The 16,096-nt window shown below is 37.8% G+C and overlaps 1 protein-coding gene across 3 annotated transcripts; it reads right to left on the bottom strand.

Moving 5' to 3' along the window:
- Positions 1-2,835: 2,835 nt before the first annotated feature.
- On the bottom strand, positions 2,836-16,096 carry LOC131572356 (interleukin-1 receptor-like 2). 3 transcript variants are annotated; one of them, XM_058825521.1, is made up of 13 exons: positions 15,997-16,096; positions 15,276-15,603; positions 14,630-14,815; positions 12,454-12,526; positions 10,240-10,483; positions 9,742-9,928; positions 8,819-8,981; positions 8,474-8,539; positions 7,761-7,881; positions 6,050-6,198; positions 5,614-5,757; positions 4,070-4,231; positions 2,836-3,581 (listed from the first exon to the last, which is right to left on the bottom strand). In XM_058825521.1, exons 3-13 carry the CDS (start codon positions 14,720-14,722, stop codon positions 3,190-3,192), a joined length of 1,794 nt encoding a protein of 597 aa, XP_058681504.1. In that variant the 5' UTR covers positions 14,723-14,815; positions 15,276-15,603; positions 15,997-16,096; the 3' UTR covers positions 2,836-3,189. The 3 variants fall into 3 exon arrangements, with proteins under 3 accessions (XP_058681504.1, XP_058681503.1, XP_058681505.1); XM_058825520.1 differs by having other exon boundaries at positions 15,384-15,603; XM_058825522.1 differs by lacking the exons at positions 15,276-15,603; positions 15,997-16,096 and having other exon boundaries at positions 10,240-10,481; positions 14,630-14,754.

Raw genomic sequence — 16,096 nt, 5'->3', positions numbered from 1 at the left:
ATATTCCAGATCAGATGACATTGTGCTTGGTATATAAAGTGGGGGGAAAGAAGGAGGAATAAGGGGATGTTTGGGGTGATGGTGTTTGTCTTCCCTAGTAAACCATTGCACGATTGGGTCAGGCTGTCCTGGAAATGGTTGAACACCTGCCTGCCCATGGGAAGCAATTAATTAATTCCTTGTTTTTCTTTGCTCATGCGTGTGGATTTTGCTTTCCCTATTAAACTGTCTTCCTTTCAACCCAGAAGTTTTCTGTATTTTACCCTTCTGAGTCTCTCCCTGACCCCACTGGTGGGGAAGTGAGTGGCTGTGTGGGGCTTGGCTGCTGGCTGGGGTTAAACCAGATGTGTACATTAGAACACGAAACAGGCCACATCTCAGTGCTATTTACCATAGACATAAGAAAGCAGGATATGATAATGAAAAAATCATGAAAGAAGTCTCACAGAAAGCACCAGCATCACAATATGGATGGAAAGATGTAATGGAATTAGCAAATTCAGACAAGTTCATCACAAGGCAAGGAAAGGACAGTGCAGTCTGGAGTACCAAATAAATAAACAGGAGCAAGCCAACAGAATAAATATGTGGCTATGGTTGAAAAGCTAAAACTGGTGCAGAGAATGTTTTCAATGTACCTTACAACACATACCATTTAGACTTTGCTCTCTGTCAGCATAAACAATAAATATATCTACTATAAAGTGATGAACAAGTACCCTTCCACTGATTAGACTGCACTTGCCTTCTCCTTCTGAATCTGCCAAGTTTTCCAGGGCAAATCTCTTGCCAGCTAATTATTTGTGGACTTGTTGGGATTTGAATTTTTTTTTTAATAAAGAGCAACCAGCACATCTGTCTCTATGGGACTTCTTTTATTGTACCACAAAAAAAAAAAAAAAAAATTGCATTTTCCAATGTGACTTGCAAAAAACATTCTCTAAGGAGAGAAAATAGAAACAAAATTCAGTTTCAAAATTAAGCCCCCTGATAAAAGTCTAAGCCATCTCATGTCGTGCTACATTGAAGTAGCTAGCTAACAATCAACCATGATAACCAAAACCTACCTCCCACACTCACTTTTATACAAGGACACAAAATAATCACACTAAATGTTGTTTGAAAGAAAGTATCAGGTAAATCAATGCTGACTCACAATCATCCTTCTTCACTTACGAGTCATTAGGAGTCTCATTTAGTAGAGAAATGGGAAAATTATTATCTTGAATAATGTGACAAACCTCTGAAAAGAACTATGAAAAAAAGCAGCCAGATATCATAACAGCACATTCACAGAAGAAAAAAAATAACAGCACAAATTGCAAATCAATTTACTTTATATAGTACTGCAAGTCCTAGTCATTAGTTTGTTTGGATTTTTTTATTTGAAAGCACATGAAATAAGGAAGCTGAAAAAATCTACCACAGTTTCAACTCCATTTCCTTATTCGTTTTCTCTTTCTACATGGATAATAAGAAGGTTCTGTTTTTAAACACAAATTTTAAAAAGAAAAGAAGGGAACTAATTTTAAATACTTTTTTGAGCAAGCTAAGGGTAAACACGATGTAAAAATTTGACAATAATGGTTATCTGAACTCTCTAAGACCCTAAATTTATTTTTAAATGTTCCAGCCTAAATATCATGCATTTCCAAAGAACATGGATTCAGCATCTACTAGGAAAACAGTGCCTCATCTGATAGATATACCCTGTCCCTAGTTTTCCTGGTGACACCTCGGAACAAGTCTCTAGTCAGTGAAGGCTGTGGAAAATTACTCAGTTGTGAACCCCACAGCCAGGAGAATGAGACACTGCTCCTAAGGAGTATTTACTACACCTTTACAAATAAAAAAAGTACCATGAAATGCTATTGGAAATCTTTCGCTTTGATTATATATTTCCACTCCTAGATTTTGCTTTCTCTCCCATCAATACAGCCCAATGAAGAATATATTCTAGATACACATACCTCTGAGAACCAACTGAAAGGAATTTGATGACAGATGCTATCCTGACAATAAACACGATGTTAAAACCTATATAACTTCAGAAAATAATTTTTTAAAAGCAAGCAAAATTCATATTTGCATTTAGATGATGTTCTTCAAAGCTAGAGCACAAAAACTCCTGCTGCTTCAGACCACCTTGAAAAGGAAGCAGCATGTCATTTTCTCACAGTGATGCACAACAAAAGTCGATTGGGATGCAGAAATACCAAGCTACTCTCAAGAAGTTTGATGTAGCCACATGCCTTTAACTTTTCCTTTCACAAGTAGATGAGATACCATTTCTCACCATTAGAATTTGGTTATGTTTCAGAACTGGCCACTTCCCACTCTCCAGGATACCCAGCCCAAGCACAGCTCTTTGGTAGATTCTCAGAGAATTTCTGTGCATGCAGTTAGCACAGCTGAGACACAGCATGAGAACATCTGGTTTCCAGAGTAGCAGCACAGTCTAGAAAGCCTCCCACTCTCAAGAAGAACAAACTATTTTCAGTTTCCCAAGCATTACAAGAGACTAAGTTTCAAAAGTAAACATACACCAGATATCACAGAATTGTTCAACACTCTAAAAATCCACAGATTTCATTCCCTTCCATTTATTTGCTGAACACATTTAGTACCAACTGTTCAGCAGAAACACATTTAGTGTTGTGATGAGTTTTAATATATGCTATGTCATGAATTTCCCCAACCCTTTGAAGCAGCAAGGGTAAGGCCTACTGCTCAGGAGACAAAGCTTGCACAGAGCAGATTCTTGCAGCAACAAGGAAATCAGACAATCATGGAGAGGCAACAAGAATTGGAACAGAATGACAAAGAGAATGCTGATGATAGAAATAGACTTTTAATTTTATCAACTGCAGTTTTGATTTTTAAAAAATGGACTTCACAGTTGTTTTTTCATACAACATTTATGTGGACCACAGCTTCTTAATAGCCTATCATGATCACTCTCTTTACTTAAAATATTTGATGGAGACTAACACAACAAATTGTGGCACTATCCAAAACTCAGAAGTAACAGAAATAAAAGTTGCACAAAGTTTTTTCTTTTCGGGTGCAATTTACGGAAGAGATAAGAAGTTTCTACTCCTCAAAGAAAACATTTACTTTGTAGTATAAAGAATAGGTGAGAAACATCCCAATTCAAAATTACCTTCTTAGTATTATTTAAATAAGTGCTTAACTTTCCTTTGCTGCAGAACTGTTTGACATTAGGGGCAAGGAATACACTTCAGAATAAGATCCCTTTTTCCTGGGTGGCATTTGATAACGCACATTTTTCCAGAATTTTGTGTTTGCTGAACAAGATTTCTCTGAGAAGTCCCCTTTCCATTGAATGGCTCCATGTTTTTGCTTAATGTATCTGATTGATTCTGGCATGCTGGTGTAGTCCTGTATTTCACCCATTTCTATAAGAATCACTTGGATCCCATCACGGATGAGAGCATTATACATAGCTAGCTGTTGCTCAGAGGTGTCTTCCAAGAGGCAGCACCTAGATGCTTCTGATCCCAAAATAATCATCAGTCTTCTGCTTTGCTTAAGAGTTTCATCAGCAACACTGACCACAGCTGTAAGTGATGAAGGAACAATCAAAGCTTGCATAGAAACTTTACAACTGGTGTAAAATAGTTCTTTATTTTAAAATTGCTAACATGTGAAGCTGTGGCTAGCTCAGAGCAGTGATTGCTTTAAGATCTTCACACTGACAGTCATGATTCATGATCCATTGCATGATATAACTTCTAAAAAAATTGTTTTCTTCGTCCCTCAGGAGAATTTATCATTCAAAAAAACTCAACAGTATTATTAATGCTATTAAGTCCTCATCTGTTCATCACTAAGAAAGTGCAGACGCTCATAACATCAGAACAGAATTTTCCGTTAGGAAAAAAAAAAAGGAAAAAGAAAAATATTTTCATTGGGCTAATTATCCAATAAAACTAAATAAATACATCTTTATTTTCCAAAATTGTGGGGTTTAATTGCATAGATAAACTTATAACCTGAGAACAACGTTTCAAAAGGCAACCTGTTAACTCTGCTAATTAAAGCATACCTTCTCCTGGTAAATCATCCCTTCCTAATATGAAAAGATTATATCCACATTGTTTTTCTAAAACATCTGGGAGTATTCTACGAACAAAGGTTTCCAGACAACATATACTTCTGTCTTCACTGCTTTTTGTGTACAGGACATATGCATCGTAGATTTTCCCATCTAAAACAAACACAAACATTTCTATTAAAAAATTAAAACTCATAGAAGTGTCTTTATTGCAAAGTTTCATTTTTGGATGGTTTAGAAATAGTAATGTGGGGCTGATTTCACCTTTCTGACAGAATCACCTTACAGAAGTAAAATGTTCTATGAAACAAAATAAAGATGACCAGACACAGAATTTGACTTCCTTTCCCATCCTGGGGATGAAGAAGTCACCAAATGAGCTGAGTGCAGGACCTGGGACCTGCAGGAGGGAGCTCCCAATCCTAGAGGTGCCAGGACATTGAGGAAGTACCCTCTCACTGGCCTTTCTTCACCACCTCTCCAGAAGGAAATTTAATGAGCAGTTATCTCCACTTCTGACTAACCACAAGAGAGAAGGTGGGAAAATGGCAATTCTTTCTTGTAATAATCCTGAGAGGGATTAGAACCAGAAGGCTTCTGAAGGTTTGCTTAGCAAGCTGGACTGAAAGAACCAAGCCAAAATCAGATCTAACTCAACAAGTTAAAAACTTAGATTTTTTTTTTTTCTTTTAATTAGAACTCTATTACAGTATTATAGTAAAACTGAATTTTTAACCAGGAGTTGAAATTATTTTCCTGTGAAAACATTTAGCACAGCCAGGAGTAAACATTAACTACCTTAATGTACATAATCTATTCACTTTCAAGCCATGGCGAACTTCAGACAGTCTGATTCTGAGAACTGACATTAAATATATCTGTGATGTTGTGCTTATTTCAAATTTTTCACACCTGTCCAATATATTTGCCTACAGTGCAATAAACTAAAACACATTAGAAGAATCCCAGAACACAGAACTAGCAGCAAATTTTCTCTTTGATATGTCAGCACCATAATTGACAGGATTTAGAAGGAAAGTGAAGGTAACAGAGAAATTGCAAAATGGAAAAAAAAAAAAAAAGACCAATAAAATCAATAAAATTAATATCTGACAAATGGGTCTGATTTTCAAAATAAATATTTAAGGCATGTCTTTAAACATCCAGTTTACAGGATGTAGCTCTGCTGACACCTATTGTTCATCATCAGAGTGACCATAAATCTACATGTAAAGAAACTACAGAAAAGCAAAAACACAACATGCTCATTTTGGAATAACCTACAGTTCTTTTGGCCTATCTTACTATGATTGCCTTCAATATTACATAGTTTTTATTAATTTAAGCAAAATTATATATTTTACCCATATGACTGAAAAAATCCTGCACAAAATGTCTTTGTGCATATCTGAAAAATTCCTTATGGAAGTTCTACGTACATTGTACTAAATAATCCCATTATTTCTCAGAAGTAAAGGCAAGAGAAAAAAATCAATAGGCTAATTACACTTACATGCCTGGTCACACTCACATACCTTCCTTACTTGTAAGGGCACAGGCAGAAGTACGGTACCAAAGTACCAAATCAATCTTGAAAATCTTGTAGATAATTAAAGTAATAAATGTTAAAATTAACAAAGAGACAAGCCCTCCAGTCAGCCATCGTCGTATATCAGGAACTGCACAAAAATATAAGAAATTTGTTTTAAATGTTGAATTTGTTCAAATCTGATCTTCCATATAAATTCAATACAAATTTGAATATTACATTTTTCATTCCTATCCACCTTGTTTTTTTAAATAATGATAAATGCAATGCTATAGTGATTTCTTCCCTATGCAGAGGCACATGCATACTGCAAACTGTAATACATCTGCTTTCTTTCAACATGGTACACAAGAATTTGGTATCAAAACACCTTCTGGGGAAGTACAGATAATCACAGGCCTCAAAATAATAGTATTTTTTACCTCTGTGTTTTAATATAATATAGGATGCAACTTGCCCAAAGGCATTTGAAGCTTGACAGACAAAAGGCTGTTCATAGTCTTCACTGCTTACTTCTGAAATTATTAGCTTCACAGAATGCATAGGGCGCCCGTCATAAGATGTTTCTCCCCTGTCCAAAAGGTGACAAATAAAACCATAAAACCACAGCCCATTCAGGAATGGCTTCATCTCTAACATCTGCAGCACAACAGTGGTTATTTCCTTCTGCAAATGTCAACCACACTTCCCAACAGATGAACAATTACATCATATGAAAGAAACCCAAGCAGTCAGACCTCTCCTGGTACTGACATTAAGCACATGCATTGGAAAGCATCAAGACATCGTAACGTTTTCTTATCTGCAGCTGTGTTTCCCCAAAGGAACATAAGGTTTCTAGAGTTGGAAGTTCAAAAATATGCCTTACAAACCTAAATAAACTCTTGTTATGGGCTTGCCAATCCCTGTGAGAGTAGATGGACATAGGTATTTCACAATGGAATATGACATTCAGGGAATGAATGAACCAACATCACTAATGCAAGTGACCAAATATAACTATGTAAGTGTTAGGAAGTACAAAAACTAACATTGCTTTTGCAATATCAATTCAGAGACCATGTGTCACTGCTTTATGGCCCAATTGTTTATGGCACTATAATTCTTTATGACAGTATAATATATTACTTTTGCATAGTGTTTTCTCTTGGTGAGCGCCCAAATAAGTCAGCATTTTGTTTCTCCCTTTGTTTTATGATGAAAACTTATTTCTTGCAACTATATTCTTACTTTGCAGACATCATTCTCTTTTCTTCACTGGTTTTTTAGTCTTAGATAATGCTCCAGAATTTACAAAAATTATCACATTTTTTTTATTTACAGTGCCACCATAAGAGCTGACAAAAAAGCCTGAAATCTTTAGTTCAAAACCTGTAACATCTAAGAAAATTTCAGATTGCCTCTTGCTCCAATTTGAGGTGGTTTTTCCAATCAGGTATAATTTCTCTTCTTCTAATTCTATTTGACCTGCTTTTCACCATCGCCTTATCTCCCACTTGCCCTTCACATGCTTTACTCAGTCCAAGTCCTCCCAAAACCCAGCTCATCACTGGAAATCTGTCCCCCTTTTCTCCTCTAACCCCTAAGCTTCAGTACAAATGCCCTCAATAAAGTCTTCCATTATCTCTTCAGTTTATCTCAGTTAATTTTCTCTAACTTCATGTCCTTAAACCTAGAAATCTTGATTTTTCCTGTATAGCACAGATTTGTCCTCTTGCAACCTTTCATGGAGGCAGATGTGGAACACAGAAGAAAGAGACAGTCTGAAGATCATGCACCTGAACATGCCTGATTCGACCAAAAGAGGTCTCTGCCAGGCCAGAACTTGCTCAAAAGAAACTGTATTACAATTATGGCACTGTCACAAAACACCTTTTCCCAACACTGGAAATTCAGACTGATTTTTTACAATGAGCAATAAACATACAATCACATGTGAAGTTCATGTGTCTACTGTGTTTAAAGTTTCTATTTCAAAGCAAGAAGTAAATTAGAGAAGGCAAACATTAGAGATTTTAAGAAGAATGCTGTTTAAAGCAAGGGGAAAATGTTGCTAAATATTTTAATGTCAAAGGGAGAAAGTTCCACTTTGTTTGCCAACACATATATTTTTCAATCTCAAAATATACTTACTCATAGGAACTTGCAAAAATTCTGCTCATGTGAAATACATCAATATACACACCGTGTCCTGTCCAGTACACCTCATACCCATCAGCACCCGTGGTGTTGCAATCCACAGTAACCTGTGAGCCTATAAAATTATGTTACAAAGTAAAGAGTTAATTTCCATGACCTAATTAAAGTCTATACAACCCTGTTCTCAGATTCACAAATGCACACCAGCTAAGGGTGATACCAAACCCTTTCAAAAAAGTTACTCTAACAGAGGGTCTGTATTGTCAGTGATCTCCAAGTCCAGAAAGAGAATGGTAGGATGGAAGAATCCAGGAAGGAGATGCTTCTCCTTGGGGCATCACTTTGCCTGCAGATTTGAGATGGACCTGTTCTTAGAATCATTTCCAGGGTGATGGAAAGCAACAGATGTGACAGATAATCACTTGGGTTCCTACAATTTTCCTTGCAGGTGAGAAATTTCTTTAGGACATTGCAAGAAACATGCCTCACTTCTTTCCCTTTCACCTCTCATTCCTTCTTTGGGAGATAAACAAAGAGAAACTGACCACTGAAGTAGTTTTTTCATAAAATAAAAACAAGAAAGCACAGAATAGGACACTCCTTGAGAATACATTTTAACTAGGATACAAATTTTCTCTAGAGAAAACTACAGAATTTCTAGTTTTCTCTAGAGAAAATATTAAATTTCTCTAGAGAGAACTACTTACCAAGTTCCACTTCAATAGAGTTGTTTCTTGGGTAAGTTATTTCTGGAGGCTTTTTTGGTGGGGTCACTAAGCAAAAGAAAGAAAGTGCTTTTCAGAAAACCAGGGGCAGTTGCAGTCTGCCTTATGCTCTATAATGCAAGTAACAACCTAAAAACGCCCCTTGTACTAAAGACAAGGTTGTCAGCCATTTTATAACAAAATATCACTCTATACCAAAAGTACCATATCTCGGGTAGTCATTACTGCACATTTAGGTGAAAAACAGAAGTCCTAAGTATGTCCATCCACAAAATAGGTCTTTCCACTTTAGTTATGAGCACAAACACAGTGAAATTATTTACTTACCTTCTACAACCAGACTGATGTCTCGTGAAATGTTATATTGTTTCCCATTGTAGGTATACGTTGTTTCACATGTATAGTTTCCTCCATCATGTACAGTTACATTAAAAATTATAAGGTCACTGTTTGAAAGGGCAAACCTTTTTCCTTCCAGCAGCTGGCAGTCCTAAAAGTGTGTAGACAACTCTGTTAATTCACATCTCTGTATATTTCTATGGTTTGTCTCTCTTTGACACAATCTGAAGTTTCAATGGACCACAGCATAAAGATGGTTATGCAGAGGCTGAGGAAGAGTGAGGGCAGCAGAACATAAAGAAATGCATACTTCAGCTGAGATTTTAATTTAAAGATACCCCAGTTCATTCCCTTTGGAAAACAACTTCTTATATTAGAGAAATAATAAATTAAAATGTGGGTTGTTAGTATTTGCAAAAGTATTCATCAATGAAGCATCACTCAATAATTAGACTTTATTTTTTAAGGAGCCTCAATGCTACCACATGGACTGCATGAGCCAGAGGCAGGAATCTGGCAGAAGGCATTCCATTCTTGCAACAGAAAGAGCCTTTAAAAGAGAATGAACAACAAGAACTAGAATCATGGAATAGAACAGATTGAGCACTAAAAGGAAATGCCATAGTCAATCTGTTTCCACCCAAGGCCATGTTTCCCTGGCAGGTGAACAGATGACACCTGGTGGGTACGTGGGTCAGCATCACTCCCACACCTCAGCTGAAATTCTGTCCAGATAACCAAGAATACCTTTAAAAGACAGAAAGTCTTAATCTTCTTCCAATTTGTTTTAAAAATATTTTTCTCCAACTTACAGTAAATCTTTAGTTCTTCTGTTCCAATTCTCAAAGATCACTGATTTTTATTATAAATAATGGACAGCTATAAGACAGAATAAAACACTATATTCTCACCTTATACCAATGAACAGGATGAATATTCTTGTCTTTCCTGAAATAATCCAAGTGGGGACAAACAACCTTTGCAGAAGATGATGTGAATATCACTTCCTCTACAGCAAATTTTTCATTTAAGCATAAACCATCAATCCTCTCAAAAACTGTTACTTTTGTACACATTTTTTTGCAGCTTGTCAAATCCCTGCAATTAATAGGACACAATTAAATTAACCCATTTAACACATTTTGCAGGTCCAAAATGTATGGCATTCTGTTTGGAGAAGAAAGAGAAGAAAATATGTTTACAGTTTCTTTAATAGATTTATTTTTGCTTACAAGGAAAAAAATGCAAAACTAGATTTAATTTCCCCAAACTAAAGTTATGTTTTGTAGATGCGTTCCCTCTTCTTCATTATTATTTATCTTACCTACCCACAAAATTTTACTTGCTTTTTAAAAGTTACTCTCTTTGTAACTCATTTCTGTAAAAATATAACTTTTTCTAGTTTTCACCTTATGACACATTCATAATCTCCAGAATCTTCTAACATGGCAGGAAGAAACAAAATCAGATTCTTCTGCTGATGAACTCTAGACAGTTTGTCTCTAGGCACAGCTCTCTTGTTACCAACTTTATACCATGTTAAGTTGTAGTCTCCACTTTTCAAGCTCTTTTCCAGTGAACATTTAATAGCAAGAGGCTGCCCATCAGGCACAAGAGTCTGCTTCAACATCACATCATAGGCTTCACATTTCTCTAAAGGAAAGAGATAAGCATTAAAGAAAAACTCAAATAGTCTACAAAAATATACTGAACTCGTTTCCTGATTATAAATTACAAACTTCATTGGAGTTTTCACCTCCATTCTCAAGTCAACTACTAAAAACTGTTAGTATTTGATAAAATACAATTTTAATCCCCTATCTTTACAGCTGAGAGTACTACTCAGTGGTTTACAAATATAGTTATGCCACTAAAATGAAATGCTGTTTTTTGAATGCAATCTTTACACTCAGTAGAAAGCCTTTGTAGCAGAGTTGTCATTTTTATGTTTTATTTCAGATGCAAATTCCTGAAGTACTTGTGTTTCTCCAGTCTGTTTCATGGGCATGTACACAAACACACACATGCACACAAATTTCACATTTAATGTCTTTATTTTTTAACTTAACTGTAGTTAAGACAGACTATGCTTTTGATATTTAAATGTCCTAAGAGGACACAGAAGTTAAAGACTGTGTTGTAAAAATATTAGGTTTGCTATGGGAATTTCAACTGACCCTTCATTTTATGAACATTTAGAGAGGAGTCATTACAATCACCAATGAGCTCATTTTCTTTACTTCTGACACAGACTCGTGCAGAAAAAGAGCAAACCAAGAGTTTGGGCTTTTTTTTTTTTTTCTTTTTTGCAATATGACAAAAAAAGGCACCAACTGTGGATACCATGGTCATGTTCCCAAGTCAGTAATACATTTATTGAAACTTCCTCACTTTGTTATTTTATAAGAATTGCCACAGAGTCATGCAAGTGTCTGTTTAGCCCAAAATCCTATCTCTGATAAATATCAGTGGCAAATGTGCAGAGGAGAGGAGGACACAATAAATACAAGACTACTCTGATTTCAATCCCCTTATGTTCTGCATGCAAAACCATTCACTGGATTTTATAAATTCTCTGAGTATCATGCATTTCTTGTTATGAGAAATGGTAAAATTCCTCTCATCTGCCTATTCTATGGTATTTACATTTTTATAGACCTTCATCCCATCTTGCTTCTGTCTCTTTACCTCAGAGTCCTCCTTCATTTGGAGACTTCTCATATGGAAGCCATCCCATATCAGACAACACTGACACTCATCTCTTCACCTCTTCTGATACCATCTTTCTGAGATGTAGTGACCAGAACTGCAGAGTTCAACTGGCATACATTCACTGTGGAGTTAAAGTGTACCATAATGAGGATTTCTTTCTGTTTTCTGCTCTGCTGATCTGCGGAGAACACTGGGGTCCTGGTAGACCACAAGCTGATCATGAGCCACCAATGCTCCCTCACAGCAAAAGAAGGGTAACAGTGTCCTGGGACACTAGGACACATGGACATTAGGACATGCCAGATTTGAATTTACTGGAGAGAGTCCAGCACATAGCTACAAACATGAGTAAGGGAGTGGAGCACCTCTCACTTGAGTAGAGGATGAAAGAGCAGGAACTGCTCAGCATAGAGAAGATCTGAGGAGTGTGTGGGTGGATCTTATCACTGTGTGTAAATACCTGATGGGAGGGAATGAAGAACAAAGAGACAGACTTTTGCCAGCCTTGCTCACTGACAGGACAAGAGACAATGAGCACAAATAGAACATCTTATGTTTCAATCTGAACACAAAAAAAAACTTTTTTTATTGTAAGGGTGATCAAACAGTGGAACAAGATGCCCAATGAAGTTGTGGAGTTTCCATTTGCAGAGGTTTTCAAAATCTTGACCCTGTAAAGTTAGATGCCAAGAGCTCCTTTCCAACCTAAATGATTGTAATAAGTTAAACATTAAATACCACATATTATGTTTAATAGGTTCCTGCTCTAGGCACAATTTAAAAGAACTCATTGGCATGCATGTAAATTTCACTATTACAACCACTTCCACAGAAAGTTAGTATTACTTGTGTGAAAAAAAGTTCTCCTAAAAGTTCAGAACAAGATTTTCCATAGCCACCAACAGACTTACTTGCAATAATTAAGGACAGAAATGCTGTTGCAATTTTGCATGAAAACAGTGTTTTTGCTGTCATGTTTCCCTGCTGAAATGGAAAGAAAACTTTCAGTTAGTGGTTTCCAATATGAACTTCCATAATTTAAAGTAAACATCTACATTACATAATTAATATAGGAATTACACATTTTAAAGAGGACACATGAAATACAGGAATTGTCTTTAACTTGTTTTGAGCCTGTTACCTGCTTGTTTTACCTGACAGCTCCTAAAAAAGAGTGAACATCTCCTATTTCAGCTTGTCAAGCACTTGGGTTTTTGCATCTCTAGCACACAACTTCCCTTAGTGCCTAGGAAAGCACTTTTTGCTTTCCTAAGCTACAGTCATAGATTCTCTAACTCTCACTTAGATGGAATCTGACTTCATAATTCTGACTTTTTTGCCACCTACTTCTGTACTGCATCCAGTTATGCTACAGCCTGTCTGAGATTGGGGAGGACAGGACGTAACTTGCATACAGTCTTCAAAACATAAGTGCACTATGGATTTACGAACAAAGACAATTACTGATTTTTTTAAATTTTTTTTTCCTAATGATTTCTAACCCTATCTTTGTTCTTTGAGTACTATTGAGTATCAATCTGATATTTCCATAGGCCTATAGTAAAATTTCAAGATCTCATCACTGGGGACTAAGAATCAGGCAAACTCAGTCAGCTGTTGAGCACATGATGTTGGATTTTGGCCATATGTTTTCATTTTAAAAATTTCTCTACAACAATTTTCTTCTGCTATTATTACCCAGTCATTTACTATTGTGACATCTTTGTGCCATTATTTGCAATTTACACCTTCATGTTCCAGTCTGAATAGCTTTGTATTGTTGGCAAATTCTGCCACTGAAACAGATTCCCTCTGTCTAGATCACCAAGATACATGCTGAAGAGCTGTTTGGGACTCTAGTAGTGATGTTTCTTCACCTAAAATCTAGGCATTTATCTTTTACATGTTTATTTATATATTTGAGAATGATTGTCAGGACTCTTTAGTAGTCCTCTGATCCCTAACACATCTGGAGAAGGATCTCTTAGCTGCATGCCTCTGGCAAGCTGCTTCTTAACTTGACCTGCTTTACTGTTTTTGTTTCTATGCAGCCTACCACAGTGTTTCATAGCACAGTGAGAGGACAAATGCAACTATTCCAGCTGAAGTATGAGCAGGGGTATCCCATCCTGTCGTGACGCCTCTGAACTGACAGAACCAACTGAAAGTCAGAGCATCACACTATTTCTGGTATATAAACCTAGGAACATTTTAAAACATAAAAAATGAATATGAATTTGGCTGATATCACTTTCTACAAGAGTCGAAGATGACGCTTCCGGCTGCTGTGTCTGTCCTACTTCAGCAGACTGACTCACAAGTGCGCCATGTGTTGAGTCATCCACACTGCTTCTTGCAGTGCCTGCTTCCCTTCTTCCCTTTATCTTTCCTCCTCCCTCTTAGCTAATCTCCACTCAAATTACCAGGCAGGTCTTTTCTTGCCTAGCTCTAAGATGGGATGAGTCCCTGAAAGAATCCTGTCACAAAACATTAAAATTTCTATTATTCATGATGCACAGAATCTCTTTTAAATCTATCATTTTTAATTTTAAAGAAGAGGACAATATTGTAACATAAAATTTAAAGATAAAACAGGATTGAATAGACTCCAGTTATGAGCAGGTATTTTCTTTATGACTTCTCTGAATCACTGCTTTTTCACAAACTCTGCTCTCTTACAACATTACCTTGCTCTTGTTCTGTGATCTGTCTCTCAAGAGCTCTCTCAAAAAGTTTTTTGCCCCATCAGTAGATTTAGCAGATGCAGAAGTAGTATTTTACCAAATCCTGAAAGTCTTCCACAATCCTGCTTTTCTATAATTTCAGTGTTCTTTCTACTTAAATTTATAATTTGCCCTTCTGTCAACATAGAAGACTTGCAAACATATATACAGCCTTGTGCTAGACCACACACACTACTTTGAGGAGATTCCCTAATCTCTCACTTTCCCCGATGAAAAATTTCCATTTCTATGGAAGGTAGACATGATAGCAAAATTAGGCTCTTCTCTGTGCATGCATTCACATAAATAAGGATGAAAATAAAATACACACAACTGCAGAACCAATTGCAAATGTTTTTCCTACCCCATTCTGCCATGATAAACAGTTAAATTTCTCCCTTTCCCCAGCCATTCTGTCCACATCTTGAGCACTCAATCGACCTGTGGAGCTTTTCATTCACAACAGACTTCAGCTCTGGTTATCTTTGCCCAGATTTTCCAAATGGGAAAAAATTTCAGGTATGCAAAGCCATGTCCATAAAATTTCACCCTGAAAGGAAATATTTTTATCAATTGCAGTTTTAAAAAGTCATTACAACCACCCCCCTCTCAAAAAAAACCCATCAATTGTCTTCAATGATATGTACACCTGAAATACAATCACAGCATCGATGATGGCATGTAGGCCTAATTTTCATTAAAATTTCTCATTAAATTGGCATAACTACCTTTGAATCTGCTTTTTACTCCTTTCAAAGTTGATCTACTCAATTGAAAAAAGAAGTCTCCTCAAAACTTCAAAGGATCACAGGTTCCACTGACTTTGGCAAACTTGTAGCAGGCTTATTTTAATCTCTTATTCAAAAGCACAAACTGATTCGAACATGCAACAGTCCTCAGAACTGACAGAACCAACTGAAAGTTGGAGTATCACACTATTTCTGGTATATAAACCTAGGAACATTTTAAATCATAAAAAATTAATATTAATATATATATATTCGTATTACCTTAAATGCTCCTATTAACTGCAAGGTGCACCATGCCTCTTCTAGAGAGATTAATCAAGTCTCTCACTTTTGATCACGAAAAAATGATGACAGCAAATACATGCATACCCAGTCAGCGTGGAAGAGTTGCGGTAGCCCCGTCAGGATGTAGTGACAGCACTGCGACTATGGTGCTTCTGCGAAACGCTGGCAATCCCTCAGCGGGTGCGGCAGCAAATCATCTTCCGATACTCTTCATCTAAGTTGCGACGTGTTTCTGGAAGCATTCCCTTGGAAGGGGCTGCGGCTGCTGGGCGGCGCGGGGAGGCCGGCCCGGGCCGAGGGGCAGCTGCGGGGAACAGGCGCTCGCTCGCTTTGGGTCAGGAACCAGGCCGCGGTCAGGGCTGATCCTTCACAAGAGGTCTCACCCCTACTCCCAAAGTGCCCCCAGCCCCAGCTTCCCCACAGACAACACCTCGCTCCGAGCCACCTCCCAGCCCCAACAGCGAGGCGTGGGAGCAAAGTGCGACCCCGGGCGCAGCAGTTCTATGGATGCGCTGCTCGGATCACCCCGGCCCGGCTGAGGCCGCCCGCCCCGTTACTGGAGTCCCGGAGCGCAGCCCCCCCGGCCGCACCTGCCCGGCCCCGCGGCCGCCCCCGGCTCTCGGGCCCGGGCGAGACCCTGGGCCCCGTTACACCGAAGGCTCGCTGGGGCCGGGCCAGAGCCCGGGGAGTCTCCTACCTGCTCCTCGGAGCGGGGCAGCCCCGCTGGCGCCTCCCAGAGAGCTCCAGCGGCCGAGGGAGCGCGGCGGCGCTGCCCCGGCACGGGCGGCTCCTCCCTG

This window comes from Ammospiza caudacuta, chromosome 2 (assembly GCF_027887145.1).
Source record: "Ammospiza caudacuta isolate bAmmCau1 chromosome 2, bAmmCau1.pri, whole genome shotgun sequence".
NCBI classification, from domain to species: domain Eukaryota; kingdom Metazoa; phylum Chordata; class Aves; order Passeriformes; family Passerellidae; genus Ammospiza; species Ammospiza caudacuta.
The sequence above is the reverse complement of the archived record's forward strand: the minus strand, read 5'-3'. Positions and strand labels throughout refer to the sequence as shown.

Bases quoted from the DNA above. Each gene is read 5' to 3' on its own strand.
- LOC131572356 (XM_058825521.1), bottom strand. From the start codon at position 14,722: ATGAAAAGCTCCACAGGTCGATTGAGTGCTCAAGATGTGGACAGAATG. The intron at 10,484-12,453 runs GTAAGTCTGTTG...TCTTTCCTTTAG, and splicing joins TCTGTCCTTAATTATTGCAA to AGAAATGTGAAGCCTATGAT. The intron at 5,758-6,049 runs GTAAAAAATACT...ATTTTTGTGCAG, and splicing joins TATTATATTAAAACACAGAG to TTCCTGATATACGACGATGG.